The 25,242-nt window shown below is 52.4% G+C and overlaps 2 protein-coding genes across 2 annotated transcripts in view; one reads left to right on the plus strand and one right to left on the minus strand.

Annotated features, from left to right (window-relative positions):
* Window positions 1–20,182, plus strand: part of COL4A6 (collagen type IV alpha 6 chain) — a 272,612-nt gene extending 252,430 nt beyond the window's left edge. Inside the window, exons 29-46 of the mRNA XM_032392826.1 lie at window positions 954–1,124; window positions 1,759–1,902; window positions 2,357–2,482; window positions 2,968–3,149; window positions 5,058–5,121; window positions 6,157–6,231; window positions 6,741–6,848; window positions 6,942–7,049; window positions 7,562–7,633; window positions 7,962–8,087; window positions 11,851–11,967; window positions 12,298–12,459; window positions 12,652–12,750; window positions 14,365–14,511; window positions 15,431–15,547; window positions 16,415–16,606; window positions 17,358–17,644; window positions 19,922–20,182. Of these exons, the coding sequence (XP_032248717.1) occupies window positions 954–1,124; window positions 1,759–1,902; window positions 2,357–2,482; window positions 2,968–3,149; window positions 5,058–5,121; window positions 6,157–6,231; window positions 6,741–6,848; window positions 6,942–7,049; window positions 7,562–7,633; window positions 7,962–8,087; window positions 11,851–11,967; window positions 12,298–12,459; window positions 12,652–12,750; window positions 14,365–14,511; window positions 15,431–15,547; window positions 16,415–16,606; window positions 17,358–17,644; window positions 19,922–20,182 (2,558 nt within the window). The remainder of the gene's footprint in view (window positions 1–953; window positions 1,125–1,758; window positions 1,903–2,356; window positions 2,483–2,967; window positions 3,150–5,057; window positions 5,122–6,156; window positions 6,232–6,740; window positions 6,849–6,941; window positions 7,050–7,561; window positions 7,634–7,961; window positions 8,088–11,850; window positions 11,968–12,297; window positions 12,460–12,651; window positions 12,751–14,364; window positions 14,512–15,430; window positions 15,548–16,414; window positions 16,607–17,357; window positions 17,645–19,921) is intronic.
* A 3,016-nt stretch (window positions 20,183–23,198) lies between these two features.
* The window catches only part of ATG4A (autophagy related 4A cysteine peptidase), a 55,762-nt gene continuing 53,718 nt past the window's right edge, over window positions 23,199–25,242 (minus strand). The window contains exons 13-14 of the mRNA XM_032392748.1: window positions 24,360–24,468; window positions 23,199–23,729 (exon numbers count right to left, since the gene is read on the minus strand). Coding sequence (XP_032248639.1) covers window positions 23,659–23,729; window positions 24,360–24,468 — 180 coding nt within the window. The 3' untranslated portion in view covers window positions 23,199–23,658. The remainder of the gene's footprint in view (window positions 23,730–24,359; window positions 24,469–25,242) is intronic.

Raw genomic sequence — 25,242 nt, forward strand, 5'->3', positions numbered from 1 at the left:
CCACCGGCTTCGCTGCTCAAGGAATTCTCGGACTGTATACTAGAGCCTGGCAAGGCCAGGGGTCCCCGGACTCATGCTGGGGGGTTGGCCCCCGTTGAATTTCCTTCCCTTGTTGTGGAATCCCCTTCCCAGCCCCCATTAGAATCCTGGGGCTTGCAGCTACTGGATGCTTTTCAATTCATGGAAAGCCAAGTCAGCCATTCATTGAGGTCCTCGGGGGCCCACATACCTCTGTCGTCACTGATTTAATCCTTTGGTTTTTTAATTTCCTTGCTTTGTACCTGAACATTCCACTTTGGCAGCAGCTCAGGAGGTTAATCCCATTGACCAACTTAAAGCATGGTGAAAGAAATCCCAGAATACCTGGGAGACCAAATGGGCCTTGGGGATTTCTACAGGACTTGGCACTAGGGGGTCTTTCAACCTTAATGCCAAGGAACTGGCTGACTTAACTGCTTGCAAGAGGGATTAAAAGGGCAGCCCTGTATCCATGGCTCCCTGGGAGGCTGAAACAATGTCCGGCTTTAACCTCTACTTCACCAGATTGGCTCAGGAAACAGCCATTGTGGTGCAGTTCAGACGGGACGTACCAGGGAGCTAGGGTCCAGTTGCCGCCCTGGCTTCCCAGAGCTCCATTCACAGGCGAAGATGTGAACCACATTCATAAAAGGGGGAAGAAGTTCTAATCGGAAGGGGTTTGCACACCCTGCCAGCCACTGTGCCATGCTGAAAGTAATAGCCGCTGGCGTGCGTGGGGCTCGGGGTGGCAAGCGCTAAGGCTTCAGCCAGCTGAGAAGCCTGCCAGTTAGCAGCCTGCACAGGGCCATTGTTAAGGGACCATTTCCAACACCCAGCCAGCCAGCCAACCAGAAGCCATGGGAACGGGCAGTGGCCCAGATCTGGACACAGCCTCCCTTGACGGCTGTCCCGTGTTCTCTCCTGTGCTAATTCAGGACATCCTGGAAAGAAAGGTGTAAGAGGCGAGACAGGTCCCCCTTCATCAGCTGGAAAGAGAGGCCTGCCGGGGCTGAAAGGCCTTCCAGGATCTCCAGGGCTGGTTGGCTTCTTGGGGAGCTCAGGCTTGCCAGGGAACACTGGGTTGCCAGGCCTGCCAGGTCCGAAGGGTAAGTAAAGTGGGTGGGACTGTTTGTGGTAAGAGGGTCGGGCAGAGCCGTGCTAAGGGAAGGCTCCCACCTAAGGTGAGTCACCCTCGCCGCTGGCTGGGTGGAGCGCTGGGCTGGGTAACGCTGTCAGGAAGGCCCAGGACAGTGACCGCCACACTGGGTATACTCATTTGCTCCACCCCTTCCATGGGGCCCGATGGCTCGCCCTTTCTGCTAGACCACCAGAGGTTGGAGGGGAGGCGTCTCCATCTTATACAGGGGCAAATGACAGGCCCAAGGTCACACAGCCGATTAGCAACAGCACCTGGCTAGGGCTCATCTCCCTGCCTCCCGGCCCTAGGCCTTTTTTTTTTTTTTCTGTGCCACCCATGAGTTCTAACTTGGCACATCGTAAGAGAGGCGCCCACCTCCTCTTTCCTTCCTGTTGCTTTAGTGCCATGTCTCTGTTCAGGGAAGTAGTATAATATGTAAGCATTAACAGCTGGGGCTTTGGAGTTAAAGAAACCTGGGTTGGAATCCCTTCTTTGCAACTGCCAAGCTGTGTGATTTGGGGTAAGTTATTTAACCTCTCTGAGCGTCCCATTTCCTTGTATGTCAGGCAGGGATAATAATAGAAGTTCTCGTTTCTCAACAGGTGAGAAGGGGTCTGTTGGGCTGGCCGGTTTCCCGGGGATGCCTGGTCTCCCTGGTATTCCTGGCGCAAGTGGATTAAAGGGCATTTCTGGGTCAGCCGGAAGAGTGGGACCATCTGGACGGGCCGGCAGTGCGGGTGAAAAAGGTGAGCTCAGGAACTGAATTCCGAACTCGCTAGCCCCGCTTCCCAAGGTACATTTTGTCCGTTGACCCTGAAGCTGGTGTGGCTTGTACCCATCCTATGTGAGATAATAAGATTTGGGGCTTCTGAACCCAAAACCTTGGCTTTTAAACCAAAAGACCTAATCACTTGTGAGTTTTTGCCGTGTGTTAGAGGCCTCATGGAACGTTCCCAGACGCTCAGTGGAGAGGGGTTTGGAGTGGGCTTCAAAGTTGCTGGCCGGCTTTGGGCCCGTCCAAGGAGAGGGCATGCACATAGGTGGGAAGTTGGGGGGCCAGGGGCGGGGAAGGGCCCGGAAAGGAGGCCTGGGGGTGGTGCGGGAGGAGCTGAGATGAAAGGTCAGCCCGTGCCTGACCCCGTGTCTAAGCTTCCTCTCACGAGGGTCTCACGATCTACCCCCCCACCCCCGCCCTTGCAGGAGAAAGAGGCGACCCAGGGCCAGCTGGAATACCCAGCCCAAGACCTCCCACACTGAACATCCGGTTCAAAGGAGACAAAGGCTCGAGAGGCTCAGCTGGATCCGCCGGATTTCCTGGGCCCAGAGGTGCCGGGGGCAGGCAACGGGCAGGAGAAACGCTCATCCTCAACTTCCCTCCTGAGAAAAGGCCCCGCAGCACAAGACGCCCCCCACCAAAGTGGCAGTGTGGGTGGCGGCAGGCGGTCCAAGGAGGCTGCCTTCTCTGGGCCTGAGGGGTGTCTGGACTTCGAGGCTGCCACTTTTCATTGCCACTCTGGAACTGAAGTTTTGAACCACAGGCTGTGGTACCCCTGTTGTTCCCCCTGGAGAAGCCTGGCAGATGCTGGGACATGGGCACTGGCAGTGTTGAGCCGGGGTGGCGCTGACTGGTGCCCCCTAAGGCTGAAGGCACCTCCCCCACCCACACCTTCACACCCCCCCCCCCCAGCTCGCCATCCCCAAGTCCCTAAGGCTACAGTTTGTTTGCCTGTGATCCCGGGGTCCTGCACCTTTGGGGAGCAGGTTTGCTCTTGTCCAGGGTCTTTTTTCTAAGCCCTTTGCTTCTTTCCCAGGTGACAAAGGAGAGGTTGGCCCCCCGGGGCCACCAGGATTGCCTGGAGCTCCCGGCTTCCCCAGTACCATCAAGGGACTCATTGGGAGAGCAGGCCTCCCTGGCTCCGCAGGACGACGGGGCTTACCTGGCCTGAAGGGGTCCCCTGGAATCACGGGTTTCCCAGGAATACCAGGGGAAAGCGTAAGTGCGCCCAGCTCTTGGTCTCTGCACCAGGGAAGGACCTCTGTAGCAGGGGGACAGGCCCCTGCGCCCCATCTTTCTGGCCCCAGCCCACTTCCCGGCCCCTTCCCCTAGCTCACCCCAGATGAAGCCCTCTCCCTGAGTCTGACAGGCCTTCCCCCACCCCTTTCCTGAAGGTTCCTTCCTCTGGGCCTTTGTTCATGCTTTCTCCCCCACAGGGCAGAGCCTCCTCCTCAGCAACTAACTGGCTAATGCCCACCCGTGCTTTGGGCCCCGGCCCCGGGCACCCACTCCCCCAGGAGTCTCAGAGCTCCCACCCTGCAGGCGTGCTGCACTTCTCACTGCTTATATGAATCCCAGTGGGTTCTGTGTGGGCCCGAGTTCCTCAACGAGATTGTCAGGCCATGAGAACAAGTCCTTACACGTTCTTCCAGAAGTCCGCACCCCACCGCCGCCCCTGCCCTTGAGCTAGGCACATCGTAAGACTTTGGTACAGGCCTCTTGACGTTGTGATTTCAGAAAGGTCATTGTTGACAAGTGGCAAATAACCAAATCAGCTTGTCTGGGTTCTTCAAAGGCAGGGCGATAGAATAAGCATAGGCACGAGACGGAGCTGGGTTCGGATCTCTGCTCCCCCGCTCATCAGCTCTGTGATTCTGTGCTTATTGCTTACCTTGCCTGAGCCTCGCATTTCTCATCTGCACAAAACGGGAATGATCCTCAAACCTCCTTTGGGACAGCAGTGAGGATTAAACGAGCTAATCCGCGTAAAGCGCTTAGCTTGGTATCTGGCAAATGGTGGGCTCTCGGTAAGTAGTAGCCGTCATAGTAGCAGTATTGAAGGGACCGAATGAACTGGATCCCAGAACGCCTGTGCTCCCTGCAGGCAAAGTCCCTGTCCCTCTAAAAGCATCAGTCCATCTGATGGAGAGTGGAGAGAACACACACAAGCACACACACACACATCCCAGAAGCAACTGCAAAAGAAAGTATTCTTAGCTGGATGGTCCTGACTCCTCCTGCCCTAGGAGGGATGGAGTCAAAGTGGGAAAGCATTCTGGGAGGGGTCCCAGCGTGAGCAAAGGCTCAGAATGAGCAGATATCCCAAATGTGCGGAAAAAGCCAGGCAAATGTAGGGGGGATCCAGGGTAGGGGGGTCAGCGAACTCAGAGACCCGGCCCAGAACTCAGACTCCCACGCAAGGCACTAGGTAGTGTACGTCTTTACTACGGATGGCTCCGCAACTCAAAAACCACACCAGCTCCCGGGGGAGTCACTGGACTGACAGCAGCTGACACGCCCACATCCCGGACTCAGACAGTGTGCTGGACATGAGTCAGTCAAGGCAGTTTTTCCTGTGAAAATGGTAACATTAGCCCAAACGCAGACTCCAGGACCTGTGCACATCCAGCCTGCTACGTGGTTCCTTGCAGGGACCCAAAGCTTGCAGGACTTGCAGCTGAGGGCTATCGCCCTGCCCGGTGAAGCAATCCTTTTCTTTGTGCATTGTGGCTCCGGAGCTTTGGCATGGGTGGCGCCAGCCGACTCTCTGCAGAGCACACCACCAAGAATCCGGCTGGATGGTCACGTCCTGTATTTTCAAAGAGACTTGCTATAACAGTCACACCTTGATTTCCCAAGATTCTCATTTTGATAGCCATTGGGAAGTTATGAATGACGAGACCAGGATTAATCTATGGATAGAGTCCTTCCCCTAAAAACCCTATGTATTTCCACCCTTGGCTCATCACCTTCCCTTCTGCAGGATGCCCCCTCCACCCACCCACCCCTGCCACAGCGTACACAGTAGACCTCTCTCAGGCAATGGTTTGTGGGGGCGGGGGGGAGGTGAGAGCATGGGAGGCCCTGAGCTCCGGGCAGAAACAATGATTTCCATATTTTTCGAAGGGTTCACAGGGTCTCAATGGAACTCCCGGACTCCCAGGAACATCTGGTCTCCCAGGTTCAAAAGGTGAGGAGCATAATCCCCTCCAGTTCCATCCATGTCGATGCAAATGGTGGGTATTCATCCTTTCTGATGGCTGAGTAATATTCCATTGTATATATGCTAAGTGAAATAAGTCAAGCAGAGAAAGACAATTATCATATGGTTTCACTCATATGTGGAACATAAGGAATAGCGCAGAGGACCACAGGGGAAGGGAGGGAAATCTGAGGGGGTAGAAATCAGAGAGGGAGACAAACCATGAGAGACTCCGGGAAACAAACTTACAGAAGGGAGGGGTGTGGGGGGATGAGGTAGCAGAGTGATGGGTATTAAGGAGGGTACCTGCTGTAATGAGCACTGGGTGTTATACGCAACTAATGAATCATTGAACACTACATCAAAAACTAATGAGGTACTGTATGCTGGCTAACTGAACATAATAATAATTTTTTTAAAAAAGGTGAGGAGCATTTTCTCTTTTAATGGGTGTTTCCAGAGCAAGGTGGATTTCTAGCAGGCTCAGGTCAGGGTTCTTGGGGAAGGAAACTCGGTGTTCAAGAGGAAGTGAATTGATTTACCTTTCCCCTTTGGCCAAGACCCCTTTGCAAAGGGCTTTGCTCCTCAAAGACGTGTGACCAAACAGTGGTTTGACCCACTTGCCTTCCCAACTCAGCAGCAGAAGAGGGCCTCGGCTCAAGACAGTCTTTTTCCCTGCTGAGCCCAGCCCACGGGGCAGGAAAATTTCCCATACTTGCCATCATCATTGTTCCATTCTGGTGATGTTTTAGCACCCCTCCTCCCATCTTCTCTGCCCATACTGAACCTAGCGATGTCTTCCCAATGGAGATATGCTTCACGTAGCAGCATTTCTTGCTAGTAGCCTGATAGCATCCCAGCCTTTTTTTGGTGATTGGTCACTTTTTACCCAATGCGTACTTTTGTCAAAGATCTCCTCTGGCTACATTGAATCTGAAAAGGTTTTGCCATCAAAAGATCTCTTTGCTGTAAAATGAGCTCTAGCTTCTCCTGACCACTTGGACAATATCTTCATATCCCCAGGAGATCAAGGTCAGACATTTGGAATTTCCGGTAGCCCAGGACCCAAGGGACAACCTGGGGAGTCTGGTTTTAAAGGTAAGTCTACTGTCCTTTTATCTCACGTGTCTCACAGGCTCCTCAAAACTGAGGATCAGGAGGAATTGGGGAGGTCAACCCCGAGTTCTGTAACTTCTATCCAGTGCAAAGAAATTCCTACCCTGACATGTATCCACTCATAGGCAGCCCACGGTTTCCCCAAGCAAACCAGTCTACTTTTCCTTTGAAACTCATGAGTTAAGTCGAATAAGACCTTTGGGATAATGGCGTCCACTTCCTCGGTTTATAATTATCTAAACTGGTTCTCGAACATTTCCACCCATTGTTCCTCCTTATTGGGGCACACAGAACACGTTTACTTACCTTAGCGGGCAGCACCTTGCAAATGCAAAGATAGGTCTTCTATTACCATCCTTTTCAGAGTTTTTTCATTGGACCAGGCTCTCTTGACAGTTCAAGTAGCTTTCCTTTCCTGCTCCCCCTCCCCTGGGAAAAACACGGTACCCGAAATGGGGCCCAACCACTCAGCATTTTTCTTGATGTTGTAGGCGAGAAAGGAACAGATGGATTCATTGGTGATGTGGGTTTCCCAGGAAGCAAAGGTGAAGATGGGAATGTTGGTATTTCTGGAGATGTTGGCCTTCCTGGCTCCCCAGGTACTGTGCCACCCAAAGACTGTATTCTGAAAAAGTGAGGGTCAGCTTCAAGCCGTGGCCCATTCTGAGCTCCTGCCTTGCTTTCACTTTCAGGACTCCCTGGGATTGCAGGCATGAGAGGAAATCCAGGGTTTCCGGGTTCTCCAGGACATCCAGGGGCAACTGGGCCCCTGGGACCCTCTGGCCTAATGGGAACCAAAGGTATATCTATTTGAGAGGAGGCCGTGGGGAAAGAGGTTCTTCCCTCAGAAAAAGGACAGCAACTCCTTTATATTAGGAGACACCCTCTGGGGGCAAGCCATTTCCTGGGGAGTTACTGACTGGCCATGTGACAGGTAACGGGAAGAGGAGAACAGGGAATCCATGGAGAGAAGAGTTAGCGAGCAAGGCTGTTGTCCTGGCACACGTAGCCTTCCCCTGACTTCAGGGTTGGGTAGCGAGTCTCTGGGAACTGGCAGCGCTGCGTTCTTGAAGAGACCTAATCATCTACCACCCTGCTCTTAAAGTTGTATGGGTCTCTAATGAGAGTCAGGAAAAGCTAGGGTGGAGGTTAGGGAGTGGTCTGCTCTCCCTTAGGGCATTAAGTAATGCCTCCAGAAAGACCATGACCTTTAAAAATAGGACTTTGGAAGGCTCTGGGGGTTCAGGACCTTTGGCTAACCTTTCATGATTCAGAAGTTGCCAGAACCATTACTGATACTCTGTCTCCTCAGGTTTCCCTGGACTTCCTGGTTTACATGGACTGAATGGGCTTCCAGGAACCAAGGGAACCCATGGAACTCCAGGTAAGGAAGACCCTCAAGGGCAAGGAGGAGAGCATTGGCTCTTCCAGAAGGCTGGCGGGGGGCTGGCCATGAGTTCTCAACTGTGGGGTATCCCATATCCTTCAGCTCATAGATCTCCTTGCCAGGCCCCCGATCTGAGGTGCCTTGATTTGTGGAGGAAGGAGGAAGGGGGAAGGAGTTTGTCCTTCTACCCAGAATGAGCTCTCCTTCCGGTTACTTCAGTACTCAGCTTCTGGTGCGTGTCAGGCAGGCCCCCGGCCCGTGAGCTAGGCATGAGGGCCTCGCCCGCACTGAGTTCTGTCCCTCCTCTGTCTGCATCTCCTCCTAGGACCTAGTATAACCGGCGTGCCTGGGCCAGCTGGCCTGCCTGGTCCCAAAGGGGAAAGAGGTTCTCCAGGAACTGGCCTCGGTGCCCCAGGGAAGCCAGGCATGAAAGGACAAAAAGGTGGCCGAGGTAAGTGAGCCCAAGTTAGGCCTTATAGAAGCTGAGTAAGGCCCAGCCAGGGAGCCAAGGTTGGGGCTCCTCAGGGCCACGTGGCTCACAGGGTTGAGCTGTGCATGTCTTCACATCTCTGGGGATCTCGGAACCCAGTGGAACTGACTGCTGGGGGGGGGGGGCGGGCATGCTTTCCCGGAAGGCGTGTCAAGGAGCAGTCCGGTGAGCTCCCTCTAGCCTCCATATTCCCTCCTGCTCTCCCTTATTAACCCCAGGGTCTCTCTTGCGCCCTTGGCCAGGGCCTGACTTTAAAGGTACTGAGGTCCAGGGCTTGTCCACTTAGCAAGAGATTTGCCGGAAGTTCCTCAGCGTCCAGGGTGGCTGGCGCTCTACTCCCAGGGCTCTAAGACAGCGTGGCTGCCGGAAGGAGCCCAAGACCAAGAAGATAAATGTCTCCCTAGGAGAGACACTCACAGGCACTCAGTTAGGATCTGTGGGGGTTACTAGAAAGCAGGTTTTGCCCTAATCTTGGCCCCTGACTCATGATATCATCTGAAGTCTCCTGAGCTTTCCTTTCCCCACCTCTCAAATGGCGAGAATGAATTCTGAGTCTCTCCCTCTCCTTGCGAATGTTCTGAAGACCCAGATACATGGCACTCGATGTAAGACAGGAAACAAATTTAGTGTAGCATCACACCTAGGAGTATGGGCTCTGAAGTCAGACCACTGGATTCAAATTCCAGCTCTACCCCTCACTGGCTGTATGACCTTGAACAAGGAAGTGACTTGCCCCTCAATCCCCCATGGACCCTTCATTTTCCTTTTCTGTAAAATGGGCATAATAAGAGAGTCGAGCGCACAGGTTTGGTGAGGAACCAATGAGGAGCGAGGTAATAGGTATAAAAGCACTTAGCACAGCACCTGGCACATAGTAGGTGCTCAAGAAACATTGTCCGTTATAGCATGATGTGTTCCCTGGGGAAATTCTACTCGCAAAATGTTCTGCTCCTCCGTTATAGTTCTGGAGCTTGAGGTCCCCACGCATCTAATTTATGTGCATGTTTGTATAATGCGTGTTTGTTTTCCAGGAACTGATTTCTACATTAATTCATTTTCTGCTGAATTTTATATTGGTGCATCTGCTCTCTCTGTGTTCACTCTTTCCTTTGGTCAGGACCAACCTGTTCTTTTCTGAAAGCCAGCAGCTTCTTCCGAGTGGGGGCTCCCACAGGGTCTGAGCCCATAGGGAGAGAGCGTGGCTACTTTCACAGGAGGTAGAAAAGAGGGGACCCGGAGAGAAGCGAAACCCAGATGGTTTCCCATCTTGACTATGGATGCCTGGTCATTAAATTATCCATTTCCTTTCGCTCTCTGAGGTAATAACAAAATCACAATGACAAATGTAGTAAACAACACATGTGAAGATGGATACATCTCAGGAACACGATGTTGATTTAAAAAAAAAAAACAAAAACAAAACCCAAGTTGCAGAGAAAGACGTTGGGTATGATTCCACTGATCAAAGTTTATAAATAAATGAAAACAAGCAATATATCGTTTAGGGACACAGATACGCGTGGTCAAACTGTGCGAATGATGAACACAAAATTCAGGAGTGGTAGCCCCTTGAGAGGGAGGGAAGGTGGTAGGGATCTGTGAAGGGCATGCAAAGAAATTCAAAGGTAATGCCATCTTTTTCTTAAACTGGATGTTCATTGTTATCTGGGTGAGTTTTGCAATTTATAAATATTCTTCTGCTCTTCTCAATATTTAATTAAAACATTGTTTTAAAAGTATACAGCAAATATCTTCCCCCGCATAGGAACCTAACTCTGTTACGATCATAGAAATCAGTGTAAAATGAAGATTTACCCCGAAGCAAACTTCCTAAAGCAGTCCCTGTCCCTATAATACCTTTCTCTAAATAACTTTGAATCACACCATTCATTTTCGCATTTGCACTAGATATTTAGAGGCTACATTTGTGTATCTAGGCTTTTCTTAAGTCTCAGACACTGAAATGAGTTGGAAAAACATGCCATCGGGCATTTTCACGTGCTCCTTTAAAGTGTCTCATTCTTAAAGAAATACATGAGCTTTTTTTTTTTAACTACTTGAGATCAGTAGGACCTTTATTTCAGTTTTAATGCTAGATTGGTACAATTCTAAACTCAAAAAACAGATAAAAAGAGAAGGCAGCTCCAAAAACTACTATGGGAGCTTTTTATAATCTGTGTGCTGCCCACAGCACCATCTGGTGTCTTGTTTATTGTTTTTTGCTTCATTTCACCATATATATATTTTATATTTATATATAAAAATATATGTATGTGTATATATAAAGCTATATTTTCAGGAAAAAACACAATATGTCTTTCTTTTCAGATGTTTACCTGTGTGACAAAGAAAAATACTTGAAAGGTTCATCAAGACATAACTGACCATACTTAAAAGTAACAACATGTGGCTTAACAACTTGTTTTTCTTGTTTTCTTTTGTTTTGTTTCCGGACCTATAATAATTGGAGCCTTTTCTTGAAATTTGCTTTTTTATTCTTTATGTTTCCTCTGCATTCAGTTCACTAATGAGCTGTAAAAACCACCGGAATTCACCAATCCGCCATCTTTCTTTACGCATTTTTATGGATTTACCATTTCTTTAACAGAATACGAGAAGTCCCACATTAATATTTCTGGCTTTCTTCATCAGAAAAATAAAAATTCAACCTTAGTATTTTTGGATTTTATTGTTACAAACAAAAAATCATCTCGACCACCAGAATAGTTTTCAACCAGTGGGAATCTATTTCTCGTCATTGGAATGTATTCTAGAATATGCCAAAATAATAAATACATTTCTTTCATACTACAAGTATAAGATGGACTTTGACATTTTACATATGGCTTTGATGTGGTTTCCCATCAGGATTCCATGTATGTCTTCATATGCATATTCAATAAATCTTCTGTAATCAGTTGAAATTTTCTGGTTTTGAACGTTATAGTAAAAATCGTTCCACAAACAGAAAACAAGTAAAAAATATCGGAGCAGACAAGTATTCTGTATCTACTCTAATAAATAGCTTTTTTCTTTGACCAAAAGCAGGGGCCGGGATGTGGTATAGAGAAATTTGTTCTATAGGCAATTAAGCAAGCAGCCAGCTGATATCACGGCTCGCCTGTCAAAGCCTTTCCCAGTTTGCCTAGAAGACCCAGAAACTAGCCCTAGAAGACACCGGGAGCCGTAGTGCCCTTGGGACCTGCATTCAGACCCAGCCCGCGGCTCTTCTGGCTGGAGCCCATGCCCCACCTCGGCCCTCATACCTTCTCTGGGCAGCCCCAGACATAACTGGCTAATTCAGTGAAAATGTGCCCACAGGACCAGAAGGTTTAAAAACACTTTAAAGAAACTTCAGTTCCAGGTGCTGTAGTCATGCCTTCTTTTCTTCCCCATTTGAGGGAAATCTGTCTGAAATATTTCCATTTCCAGCGACACTGGGAGCTAGAACTTTCCAAAGCTCCGTCCCGAGGAGGAACTGCGGCACCTGCTGGGGGGTGGAGGGGGCTGCGCGCGGGGGGGGGGGGTGAACAGGGAGTCTCTGTGACCTCCTGTGGGCTGTGCTCCTCCTCGGCGGGCTGCAAAGGGAGACCAACTGACCGACGGGAGAAGAGCCCTCTGAGGGCGTTCGCCGGTCTGGCCCCTACCTAACCGCTTCCATTTTCTCCGGGAGAGCCCGGCCACACCAAGCCCATAGCGGCCCCTTTTTATTTCTTCTTTGCAGGTTTCCCAGGTCTCCAGGGCCCTGCTGGTCTGCCCGGTGCCCCAGGCCTCTCCTTGCCCTCAGTCATAGGGGGACAGCCTGGCGACCCTGGGCGACCAGGCCTAGATGGAGAGCGAGGTAAAGACAGGAAGCCCCCCTAAGAGGTTTGACCTTCACCTTTTGTCCGGATTTGGGAGAGGTCCTAATACAGTCCGGCCCCATTCCTACTGCTGGACAGGCATGGACCTGCTTGGCCTCACATCCCTCCCCCAGCAGGGACACAGGGGACTGGAACGGGCTGCATTTGCTCAGAGGGTTCGGGAAGGTCCAGGCCCTGGGACCCCGCACACAGCAAGGGAACATTCTCTGCCCTGGGAAACAGGCTCTGGCTTCCTAGCAGGCTGAGGCCTTCAGCGATGGCCACTTCCTGCTCACCTGCCCTCATTCCTCTTCTGATCTTATCCTTAGGCCGCCCAGGCTCCCCAGGGCCCCCGGGGCCCCCTGGGCCGTCCTCCGATCAGGGTGACCCTGGAGACCCTGGCTTCCCTGGAGTTCCTGGCCCTCAAGGGCCCAAGGGAGACCAAGGAATTCCAGGTTTCTCTGGCCTCCCTGGAGAGCTGGGACTGAAAGGTATGGCTGCTCGGCGGGCTGTTGGGCCCTTTCCCACTCCACAGTTAGAGATGGCCCCTTCCTGCAGCCCCGTGAAGAGAGGCCCACTGATCATGCTCTTCCCGCCCTCAAATCTGCCTCGTCTTCACCCCGCCGCCCCTCACCCGCACCACCGTGCCAGGCCCTGACTTGCTCTCCTTTGGACTTTGCCAGGCGTGAGAGGTGAGCCTGGCTTCATGGGGATTCCAGGCAAGGTCGGGCCACCCGGAGACCCAGGACTTCCCGGGATGAAGGGGAAGGCAGGGCCCAGAGGTGAGTTGAGAGCACGCGCCCGGCTGATGCTGAGCTCGAGGGACGGGTCTGGGGGTCATGTGCCCACAGGAGTTACTGCTCACCACGCCAGGACAGCCTGGGTGTCTGAGGCAGCAGCAGGAAATTCCTCCAGGGACGGTGTGTCCCCACCCTGGGGACATCTCTGCCTCCGGCAGCTCCCGGGACTGAAGGCCACTGCCACCATGGGGCCGGCTACTGATCTCCCCTCTGCACGCCTTCTGCCTTGGTGGGCACGTTCGGTTTGGTTTGCACTCATTGCCACTTACCCACGGGCTCAATTCTGGAAATGAAGAAGGACCCTTTCCATCCTTTACCGCCAGCCCCTCACGCACCCCGAATCTGTTAGCAAGCCCCACGGGCTGCCTCCTCTTGATGCGCCTCGCATCTGCTCACCTCTCAGCACCTCCCTTGCTGCCACCTGGGTCCAGAGCACCGCTGGTTCTCACAGGAATCACGGCAGCCACCTGCTAACTGGCCTCCCAGCTTCCTCCCCCGTTGGGCAGCTCCCCCAACAATCATTTCTCCACAAAGCAGTCAGAGAGACCTTTTAAGCCATAAGTCATCCACTGGCTTCCCATAGCAGAGCAATAAACTGTGGCACCCAAAGTCCCAGGGGACGCCTCCCAATTCATCCTCATCATCAGCCCTTCCTCTTTTCTGTTCCCCTTCTTTGCCACACCCGCCTCTTTCATTTAGCCAACCTGGTTGACCCCAGGGCCTTTGCACAGGAGAGTTCTACTTCCTAGAGTCCTCTTGCCCTCCCCTCCACCCCCGCTCCTTCTAATTCTTTAATGGTCTCAGCTTAAATGTCACTGCTTGTAAGAGGCCACTTATCACTCTTTCTCAAGCCGGTTCTCCACCCCAGAGCCCCCTTGGCTCACTGTCACCGTCCCTATCACTGTCACTGCACTGTTCATTTCCTTTGTAGCGCTTCTTACAACTTGCAGGAAGATGAACGGTATTTGTCAGGTTATGCATCTTCCATCTCTATCAACGGACCGTAGTCTCCACAACGGTCGGTCTTATTCACTGCTCCATCCCTCAGTCTACCAGGGTGTGGCACGTAGTAGGCACCTGAGAAATATTTGGTCAATGAATTAGTAAGCAAATTGGCTCATGTGGCTCTGAGTAAACCAGCAGGCCAGGCTCAGGGTCCCAGGCCGAGGTGCCCGCTGAACCTCCGAGGTGGGACGCCTCCCCTGGCCTCCTTGGCGCTGTGCTGTGACCAGTGAGGGAGTGAACCAGCGACCCCAGCCCCGAACGAAAGCCCAGCCCACCTCATTTGCCCCAGTCGTGTCCTCACTTGTCTACCACGTCCCAGGCCCTATGCCGGGCCCTGAGGAAATGCAATGAATGTAACCCATTCCCTGCCTTCTGGAAGCCACCAGTTCCCTGGGGAGGTAGGTGGGTAAAGAGGACATCATGTAAAGCATGGTGACAGGCATCCTGGAGGGATCCACTGGGGACTGTGGGGGCAGACAGCAGAGGCAGAAAGCGGGCAATTGCCGGGTAGAACGGCGGGCTTCTGGGGCCCCATGCCAGTCGCCTCCTTTGCCCCCACCTGATATTTCCATCTCCCCCACTTACCTCCAGGCTTTTCTGGACCGCGAGGTGCTCCTGGACAAACACCAATTGCAGAACCTGTCCAGGTTCCTCCTGGACCCATGGGTCTACCGGGCATCGATGGCATCCCTGGCCTCACGGGAGACCCTGGGGTTCAAGGCCCTGTAGGCCTCCAAGGTAAGGAGAGCACCAGCAATAGGGGACTTCTCGGGGGAGGGGAGCTAAGACGGCCTTGGCTGAGAGGCTGAAGCAACGGGCTGGGATCTCCAGCTCCGAGGGGGCACCTTCATGGGGCATTTCCTCCTTTCCTTCACAAAAGCCCCTGAGCTGCCTTTTTTTTTTTTAAGATTTTATTTATTTATTTTAGAGAGAGAGAAAGTGAGAGAGCACGAGAGGGGGGGAGGGTCAGAGGGAGAAGCAGACTCCCTGCTGAGCAGGGAGCCCGATGTGGGACTCGATCCTGGGTCTCCGGGATCATGACCTGAGCCGAAGGCAGACGCTTAACCAACAGAGCCACCCAGGCACCCAGCCCCCGAGCTTCTTGCCGGGAAGGAGGGCCAGCAAGGTCAGCAGATGTACTTGGCTTTAGAGAATGTGTGGGCAGAGCATAGCGACTACTCTGGGCAGCGCGTCCCTCTCTAACGTGCCGCCGAGGGAAGGAGGGAGGGCGGTGGGGGATCAAGAGCCAGGGACAAAGCCCGGGGCTGGGGAAACCCAGCTTCTAATCCCAGCTGATGCACCAGCTCGGGTAAGTGAGTAGTCTCTCCGGGCCCAGGTGTCCTCTCTGACGTGGGACTCTCAGTTTCTGTGCATTCTGGGCGTTGCTGGGAGGATGAGAGGAAGGGAGGGAGAAATAGGTGTGAGGGGGGCTCAGAAGGGCTAAGTGCAGAGCAGTGGTCCCAGGACAGAGATGCCCGGACTCGGGACTCCAGCTAAGGACTAGCCCAGGAGGCTCAGCCCTGAGTGCTCTAAAATGATGACCACTGCGCCCTCTCCTGGTAAGTCCTGGGCATGACACACGAGTCCTTTTTCTCTGGGGCTTGCTCTCGCGGACCTCCCACAGGGAGTCGGAGCTGCTGGCCTTCTCCCCTTGCAGGCTCCAAAGGTTTCCCTGGCATCCCTGGCAAAAATGGTCTCAACGGACTCCCCGGCCCGCCTGGGGCTCTCGGTGACCCTGGTCTCCCCGGACTGCAAGGCCCTCCAGGATTTGAAGGTCTGGTGATGTCAGCGCCAGGGGGCAGAGGGTTTCCGTGAGGATAGGAGGCTTTGGAGTGAGCCCAAAGCTCAAATCTGAGAAACAGGAAACCGGGCAGTAAAGCTTGACACTACTAGGAGCCTGGAAAACCAGACTGTGTTCCATTCGTTCCCACCCCACCTCTGAGCCTAGGAAGGATGAGAGCCCCACCTTCTGGAAGGCAAAGGACTCCTTCCAAATCCTTCTCTGGGTTCTCTCCCAGCTCTCGGGAGAGCTATGACTGTCCTCTAGACTGGCCCCTGGCCCTGCACCTCCCCTCTTCTACCCTGGGATTCTGACATGGATGGGAAGGGGGCGGTTCAAGGCATAAGAAAGTCTGAGATGAGGAATGGCTGCTACTTACCTCCCATTTGATAGTGGAGATAGCAAATCAGTTGTCCTGCGTAGAGAACAGCTCTGAGGCTCAGTGGAAAAGGGGTACGATTAACTAGCCACGTCTGCCATGGGCAGGAGAGCGGGTATGATTTTTGCCCCGCTAGTCCCAATTCTGCTTCTGCTGCCTCTGATTCAGCAGGGTCTCAGTTATGTCCTGGGAGAGCCTGCAAGGTCCCCTCGTAGAGGACCTGAGGCCAGGTGACAGTGGGAGGGGAGCTGGGTAGCACGCTTTTTCAAATAGGGACTCTGCTGCTGGATACACCTGAGTTGGCATTCCAGCTCCACGGCCTACGGGACTTGTGAGCCTGTTCCCTTATCTACCAAACGGGGTGATCACGTTGCCGTGAGGATCCAGTGAGCTCTGCGGTGTGCCGTGCTCAGTGCTCGCCACGAAGTCTGTGGCTGCCCTTATGAGCAGCTCACCCCCCTCTCCCGCTCTCTCCCTCTCAGGTGCTCCAGGGAAGAAGGGTCCCTTCGGGAGGGCTGGAGTGCCTGGGCAGAGCGTGAGAGTGGGGTACACCTTGGTGAAGCACAGCCAGTCGGAACAGGTGCCCCTGTGCCCCGTCGGGATGAGCCAGCTGTGGGTGGGTTACAGCTTGCTGTTCGTGGAGGGGCAGGAGAAAGCCCACAACCAGGACCTGGGTGAGTACTGGCTCTGACACCAGCCCTGGCCATCCTCCGCCCCCCCCCACCAACGGGGATCAAGAGCTCCCTCCTCGGTCCTCCCAGCCCGGGGCAGGCCCACCGTTGGGTAGCGGGGTTTGAACACCAGCTGTTGCATCAGGCGGATCTGGGTTTAAACCCTAGCTCTCCCACTTACAGGCTGGGGACCCTGGACGAATTCTTCGGCCCCTCTGAGCTTCCACTTCCTCCTTAAATGAAAACAAAGCTAATGCTAGTACCTATCTCAGAGGCGTAAGGATTGTAAGGATTACATGAATCACCCAGTGGAAAACGCTTAGGACAGTGTCTGGCATGTTAAGCATCCATTACACATTAGCGATTAGCAGGAGTAATAATAATAATACGACCTGTGGGGCAACAGCAATTACCCAGGAATTAATTGTATTGTCTATAGGTGTGCCGACTCTGAACCACAGACTGGCTCTATTAAATGCCGGTTTGACACCACAGATTAATTAGGGAGTCGTTATGCAGCTTATACAAAGATTCCTTTCACTCTCAAACCTCCCTGGTGCGTTGAAAATAGGATTTGACCAACAGACGCCAGTGGATGTACCATGTGCCAGGCCTGGAAGGAGGGTCGTCCCTGCTCTGGGACGAGCGATTGGATGCCAACCCGGCCCGTCCAGCCCTAGTGGCGCTGGGGACAGTCTCAGCCCCGCCTCTCAGCCACACCTTACCCGCCCCTGCCCACCTGCTCTCCTTCCAGGCTTTGCTGGCTCCTGCCTGCCCCGCTTCAGCACCATGCCCTTCATCTACTGCAACGTCGACGAAGTGTGCCACTACGCCAGGCGCAACGATAAATCCTACTGGCTCTCCACCACTGCCCCCATTCCCATGATGCCCGTCGGCCAGGCCCAGATCCCCCAGTACATCAGCCGCTGTTCCGTGTGCGAGGCGCCCTCGCAGGCCATCGCCGTGCACAGCCAGGACGTCACCATCCCGCAGTGCCCCCTGGGCTGGCGCAGCCTCTGGATCGGGTACTCCTTCCTCATGGTGAGGCCCTACCCTGCCCCCTTCCCCAGTGTAGAGGCAGAGGGCGGCGGGGAAGGGGGGAAGCCCCGGGATGGTCCCTCAGTCGGGCTCGCAGGCCCAAGTGACATGAGGTAGGAACCACAGAATTTGAAAAGAAGGAAGAGGCTCGGCCTCACCTTGGCCCAGTCCTGCATGAATGATGGGTAATTCTGAGGGTGAGTAGAAAGGAGCAGTTTGCACCCAGAGGTCCAGGGGTGAGAATATGAATCACTGGCAGAGGCCCTAAGGTCTCCATGCCAGCTTCAGGTATGCCACAAGCAAGGGAGGGAGGTGACACCCGATCCCGGGGGACAGTGAGGGAGAGGCTGTCCCCACTCAAAGCCGGACACACTCTTCATTGCCCAGGCTGGGCATGGGCGCCCCTCCTCTTCTGCCCACCGTCCCAGGCCCCTCCGGCCACCTTTCATGTCCTCCTGAAAGGCTCAGATGAGGGCATGCTGTGTTTCTACATCCTTGGTGGGATCTTTGCTGCTGCTACCCGTTGCCGTGGGAAGGCTGTACGTCTTGCTAAGAAAGAGCTGAGAACGTCTGCAAGCCCAAAGAAGCATCAAGTCCCTCACACGCCATTCCGTGTGACTATCGGGGGAGGGGGACATTCAGTGAGTGAAAGGTCAGGTTTCGGGCCAGATTCGCTCCCAGGGAACATGAGGGTGGCACCCGCTGAAGTACCCTGCCTTGCCAGAGCTTCCTTGCTAAATCGCCGGGGGTGAGATGCTGAGAAAGTGTCTTTGAAGAATTACCAAAGCCTTAGGCCTCCTCACATTGGTGGTACCTGCCTGGGATGAGGTACTTCCTTGTTTGCTCTGTCTTTGTGGAATCGGGCAGTTTATCCCCAAGTAATACAGAATCGCCTCACCTCTCATTCTGTCCCATCCACCACCCAGACCAGGAAATAAGTTGAAAAGGCCCCTGAGCTTCCACAAGCAATGTTACAAAAGTCATACAAAATCGCATGTGTCTTGCTCCCGGGAGCACTCTCAAGTCCTTATTCACAATCTCTTTACTCTTACTTTACACAGAATTCTAACGTTCTAGAATATCCATATTTTCCTGAAAACCTGTAAGGGTGGGAATTTGGACTGCCTAATATGGCATCTTGGAGCTATAAGACATGCCTACTAAGAAGGAGAAAAGAGAGAGAAAATGATTCAAAGGTGGCCTAAGAACTCTACAAGTTGTGTCCCTTGGTATGGGGACACAACTGCCCAACACAAGAAGCAACATTCCCAACAATAAGCCTGAGTCCTGCGCAAAGTGCAAAAGACGCAACGTCTGCCATTTAGTAAGGCAGGGAAGTGTGTTGTCTGTTCCAGAAAGTGTTCTATCTGAGGATCAAAATGAGGAAAACTTTGATGCTTCATTTGTCAGGAAAGATCCCTTATAGGGAGACGAACCCTCCCGGAGTTTTGTAAAGCAAGCCATCCCTGAGCATCCAACTTGGGCATCTGTCCCATTGGCCACTTGCTGACCCGGGGGGTGGGGGATGAAGCCTCTTCCTCACCCCCTGTGGTCCAGCTAATACCCCAGCTGCCGTGAAGGGAGAGGGGGTGGGGAGTGCGGAGACCCGGGACTGCTGTCTGTGGGTACAGTGACTGGCGACTATGGGCTAATGAGTGGCACTGACACTGGATGCTGAAGGGGCCCTGACGGGAGGGCCGGGACACTAGGCCACATACGAGGCCCTCTTGTACTCGGCAAGCAACAAACGCTCTCTGTTGCCCCGAAGGGTGTGGCACAGATCGAAAACGTAAGAAGTTCTAAGGAAGGTAACTGCAGAGCTGGCGCTATTCATAGGCTGGGGGAGGGGCCCAGGGTTTAGCCACTTGGTGGGGTACTACGCGTGCTCTTGCTCTTCTTGGGGGTCACCACCAAGGGCTTGGAGTAGACCAGGGCTCGGAGAAGACCCGCATCCTCAAACCTCCTGAGTCTGCCTTCATCCAGCCTTTCTCAGACTTACTTGCCCGCGGGGATCGGCAGGGAGTCCCCGAACACGCCTCGGAACTCGGCGGGACACCGGCAGTTTGGGGGGGGGACGCTGGCCAAGAGGTCCCCGCTGCCCAAGCGCGGTGGGTTAGGAGGGCCCTTGGGGAGCTGGGAGGGGACGCTCCTGGCCCCGAGGACGAGCAGCCCCTGGGCCTGTAATGTGAGCTTTGGGGGTGCTGGCTAGATGCTGGGGCTGAGCCGAGGCGCCCGAGCTCCGGCTGGCCGCACAGCCCACGCGCTGACCCTGTCTTGCAGCACACTGCGGCGGGCGCCGAGGGCGGCGGCCAGTCCCTGGTCTCCCCGGGCTCCTGCCTGGAGGATTTCCGAGCCACTCCTTTCATCGAGTGCAGTGGGGCCCGGGGCACCTGCCACTACTTTGCCAACAAGTACAGTTTCTGGCTGACGACGGTGGAAGAGAGGCAGCAGTTTAGGGAGGAACCGGTATCTGAAACGCTCAAGGCCGGGCGGCTCCACACCCGGGTCAGCCGCTGCCAGGTGTGTATGAAAAGCCTGTAGGGAGGCACCTGCCCCCCCCCCCCCCCCCCCGCCCGCCCCCCCCCCCCCCCACAGCGGGCCCCTCACAGCCTCGAACGAGCTGAAGAAGGAAGGCCCCATGCCCGGGTGCCCCTCTGTCAAGTCTCCCGCGGGCTGGGCTGCTGGGCACTGGTCAGCCCGACCGTCAGGCGCGATGGGTGAGCCCGCCCTCCTGAGCTCGGCTGCCCCATTTCAACCTGGTGCTGCCGTTGGATGCGGAGGTTCGCATGCTTATTCACGGCTGCCTCGGAAAGACCTGCTGGGCGACTGCTTTCTTAGACTCCGAGGTCACCACACATTCTTTGGCTTAAACCAGAAGCCGGTGTTTCCACATTCAGAAAAGAAACTTGTCACTTGTCCGGCAGCCCGGGGTGCGCTCTGATTCCTTCGAGAGTGAGCAGTGAGCGCGGCTGGGCCCCAGAGCGCTTCAGGAGGGGGCTCGTTAACTTCAGATGGTGCCAAACGAATCACTTCCTCCTAGCTGGCTTCCTCCCCAGCCAGAGACCTAGGACTTGGCCTGGTCCAGAGTAGAGCAAGGGAGGCACCGCATGGAGCAGGGCCCAGAAAGGGAAATGAGAACCACACCCCTTTCTCCCAGGCTGGGGGGCGCAGAGGGGGATGGGCAAGGAGGTGTGAATTTTGCTTTGGACTCCAGGAACAAAACGAGGCAAAACCCTTGTCCCAGTTTCTCAGAGGTCCCTGTTTATTCCAAATGCCATCCAGATGTGTGCGGTGGGGCAAATCAAAGCCGTGGTTTGTTGGGTCTTTTGCGTTCTGAGGCTGTTGTTAGAGACTTGCCATTAAAATGTCCATCCAATTGCTCTTTCACAGGTAGCCTGTTAAACTATTTTAATATTTTGTTAAACCTCATACAAATCTAGCACACTCCTCTCCTTAGCAGTTGGCAGACCTAAAGCAAGCCTGAGTTGACTATAAAGTGTATTGTATTCTCTGCAGGGGGATGTGTTTTAACCATTTCCTCTGATTATCAGTTTCTCAGAACACTTAGCTATGTTAACATGAGGCAACTCCTTCCAGGTGATTCTCTTTCCTTAAATATTATATAAACCGGGCCAACACAAAGAAAGCATAATCAGTATAATCTGAATTATTGTTACCTTCACCTCCTGAATAATAAGCATGCTGTCAGCTTTGTACATTGCAAATAAAAGGAATCAAACATCAACATTTGACTCTTTTGACATTCTCTGATGAATACTTTTCTAAAGTCCATTTCGCTATAATTCGTGAATCCCCCTCAGAGCCTGTTACTGCAAGCTGAGCTTTACAACAAAACACTGAGGTGGGAAAAATACAATTAAAGGTCAAAGGGCAGAAGGCAACAAATCCACAACTCAGTTTCAAAATCCACCTATAACTGCTTTTAGCCCCGTCCATGCTAGAGTTCAAGAAACGGGTTTCCATACTTCTGGGGCTTCGGGATCCTTTCTAGATAAATCGAAAGTAGAGAAATGTTGGGGCACCTGGGTGGCGCAGTCAGTTAGGCATCCGACTCTTGGTTTCGGCTCAGGTCGTGATCTCAGGGTCGTGAGGCCGAGCCCCACGTCGGGCTCCGTGCTCAGCGAGGAGTCTGCTTGAGACTCACCTTCTCCCTCTGCCCCTCCACAGCCCCCCTCACGCGCGCGTGCTCTCTCTCAAAAATAAATAAAATCTTTTTTAAAAACTAGAGAAATGTTGAGGTTGTTAAAATCAAATCCAAGGCATATATGCATATATTTGTATATGCATAAAACATATCTTCTGCACGGATAAACAAGAAAGAAATGATGCTGGGAGTATTCGGGGAAGGGAACCGACCTGTGGGAGGGAGAGATTTTCATTGCATACCATTTTGCACCTTTTGATTTCTGAACCACTGGAATATATTACCTACTGGAAAAAAAAAAAGAAGAAAAATGGAATTTAAGGAAATAAGTGTTCTAATATTCCTACATATACAAACAAAACAAAACCAACTTTGCTCTGTGCTGGCTTTCAAGCTAGTGGTTGCTGGCCTTCCTCAGGCCTTGGTGGAGGAAGGGGGTGAAATGCACCCAAGTTAAGAGGGAAGGAAAGGAACACGGGAAGACGCCACTTAGGCTTGAGGTGCAGCCACACAAGAGAGGGTTTAGTAAAGCCAATTTGATGAAAATGTGCTTTAAGATTTGCTATGTTGCTCATCCCGAAACGGTTTGGAATTGCATTTGCTGCACGGATTAAATGTCACCACGTGAATAATTTTTTCTAATTGTGGCTGTCAACCAAAATGGAGTCGAAGTCAAACACCATTTTTTATTTTCCCCCAAACCAACAATTTTAAGTCAGTGATTGGCAAACTTACAGTCTGCAAGCCAAATCCAGCTCGCCACCTGTTTTTGTAAATAAAACTTTATTGGCTTACAGCCAGGCTCGTTTGTGTGCCCGCTGGTGTTGGCTGCTTTTGCACTTTGACCGCAGAGCTGAGGGGCTGTGACGCAGGCCGCATGGCCCGCAAAACCGAAAGTGTTTACTATTTGGCCCTTGGCAGGAAAATTTGCCCACCGCTGATTTAAAGTGATCATGACTTGGGGCGCCCGGGTGGCTCAGTCGGTTAGGCGTCTGCCTTCAGCTCAGGTCATGATTCCGGGGTCCTGGGATCGAGCCCCACATCGGGCTCCCTGCTCCACGGGGAGTCTGCTTCTCCCTCTCCCTCTGCCCCTCCCCCCGACTCGTGCTCTCTCTCTCTCTCTCTCTCAAATAAATAAAATCTATTTAAAAAAGAGTTTTTAAATAAATAAACAAATAAAAATAAAGTGATCATGACTTGATTGAAGGGCAGGGTGACATCTGACAAAAAGATCAGTAAGGATGGTGACAGTGACCCATCGGACAGCAAGGTTCCCTCAGATAGGAATGAGAACAACCAGTGCGCATTTGCTGTAATTTCTCGGGCAGATTTTTGATCTGCATTATAACCATTTAAAATACATATCCAAATAACTTAATAAGACCTTTTTCTCCCTGATGCAATCACTTTATTATTAGAGCAAGAGAACAGATTGCTTCTTAGTATTTAGCCCAAAAGAGGTCACTCCTGAAAGGGGGAAGAAGCACAGGGTAACCATCTCTCCTCTGCTGGTGCTTGAAGCAAGGTGGGAGTTGCTGTCTCTCTGTTAGACATCCATCTCCTTGTTTCAGTAGCTGAAGACTCGCTGTGGCCAGGTAAGACAAGCTGGGAAGCAAGGGACGGCTCCTAATCTTTCTGCTCCTACGTTCCATGATTGTTCTAGTTCGTTCTGGGGGCAGTGTTGTTATCGTTCGTTTTCTGAGAAATGGTAATTGGCTCAGTCATGATTGCTATCAAGTTTGTATGCTGTTGGCATATCAGGCACTTGTGGACTAGAAAAGTCTCATGTAACGGGTTCGTGTTCTTCCGGTGCTAGATCGAAGACAGACCTCCAAATCGCGTTTCCACTACCCTAGACGCTCAGGATCTCGAAATCCTCCTCCAGGTCAAACTCCTCTAGTTGTTCAGTGGAGTCAATGAATTCTATCGGAATATGGAAATGAGAAAGAAGAAAGTTTGACACTCGGGTTGAAGTGGTCAGTACAGTTACTCAGTAGTTAAGCCTACTCATTTTTTAATGGTTTTGCTACAGAAAAGCTTCTGTGGAGGAGACTCGCAGGTGGGACCGTGGACAAGTACTAGAGATTCTTTCGAAAGAAGCAAAAATAATTGAGCTCGTTAGACACTCTTATTCCCAGGGATGAGGATGAGGCTCTGGAATCTCTAGTACTGGACAAGTACTAGAGATTCTTTCGAAAGAAGCAAAAATAATTGAGCTCGTTAGACACTCTTATTCCCAGGGATGAGGATGAGGTCTTTGAGGTACCTTCTGAATCACCCCTGGCCCCTGATTTGGACTTGGGGCCAGACCATGAATACACGTTCTCGTCATTTTTGATTTTGCATGGCCCTTTTGCATCGAGCTCATTTTCTTCAACTATCAGGCTTTGAAATTGGTGCAGATCAGTTCACTGGAAGATTAAAATCATCGGGGACACTACTCCTTGCTCAGGCCAGCTGAGGAGAAACTGTACCTTCCATGGAAAGCGTGAGCCACAGTCGCTTCGGTCTTGTGAAACACTGCTACCCAAGAGCCCCGGAACAATGGCTTACCTGCCCCGGTGGTTGTCACTTCCGGCTTGGCTGGAGGAACGAAGGGAGGCCAGTGCGATGGATGTTTCTGAACTAATTCAAACATCCTTAAGTTTTCCTTTAGGATTTCCTGAGGACACACAGAAACGGCTGTAAACATTTCAGACTGACTACACATTTCAGTCCGGCTGTCCATCTGTGATCCCAAGCCCTGCAAGAGTGACCTGGTTGTGGAAAGGCGAGAACAAAGCCCTGGCCACTGTGCCCATCCTCTACTTGATCCATCTGAAGACCCAGCCCGCTTCAATTCTTGCGCCAGTCTGTGAAGGACACTGGAGGGGGTAGCTGACGGAAGGCCAGCTGCCTGCGCCTAACTCAGTTCAGCACCGAGCTGTTCCTGATCTGTTGGCTCCAAGGAAATGCGTGTTAATTACGTGAAATCCGCCCCCAGAGGATCCTGGGACATAGTGTTGGCGGGGTTTTGATTTTAGTCCAACACTTGTGGTGTATGTCCTAATTTAGATGGCACAGTCTTACCAGAGAACTTTCATTCAGACTTTCCAGGGCGTGTGAATAGAGTTTCGCTGCATTCTGACAGGGTAAGTATTGCCTTTAGAAAAGAATTCTCCATTTTGTCCCAGCCAATGATTAACTGGGGTTGCAGAGTCAGCTAGGGACATTAGTGTCAATTATCTGTGCACTTGTGAAGACAAAATCTGCCCTCCTTACACTTGCAAGAGGCTCTGGGCTCCCATCTCCCCAACCTTTTTTTCTTTTTTTTTTCCTTTTGTTGCAGATAGGAGAACAGCAAGTCTCCTGCCACCCCATCCAGGGCGCTTTTCAACTACTCCCTGTGATCGCCCTTCTTTCATAAGCATTTATCAATGTCTCCCACATGCTTGGC

This window comes from Phoca vitulina, unplaced genomic scaffold (assembly GCF_004348235.1).
Source record: "Phoca vitulina isolate PV1807 unplaced genomic scaffold, GSC_HSeal_1.0 scaffold69, whole genome shotgun sequence".
Lineage (NCBI taxonomy): Eukaryota > Metazoa > Chordata > Mammalia > Carnivora > Phocidae > Phoca > Phoca vitulina.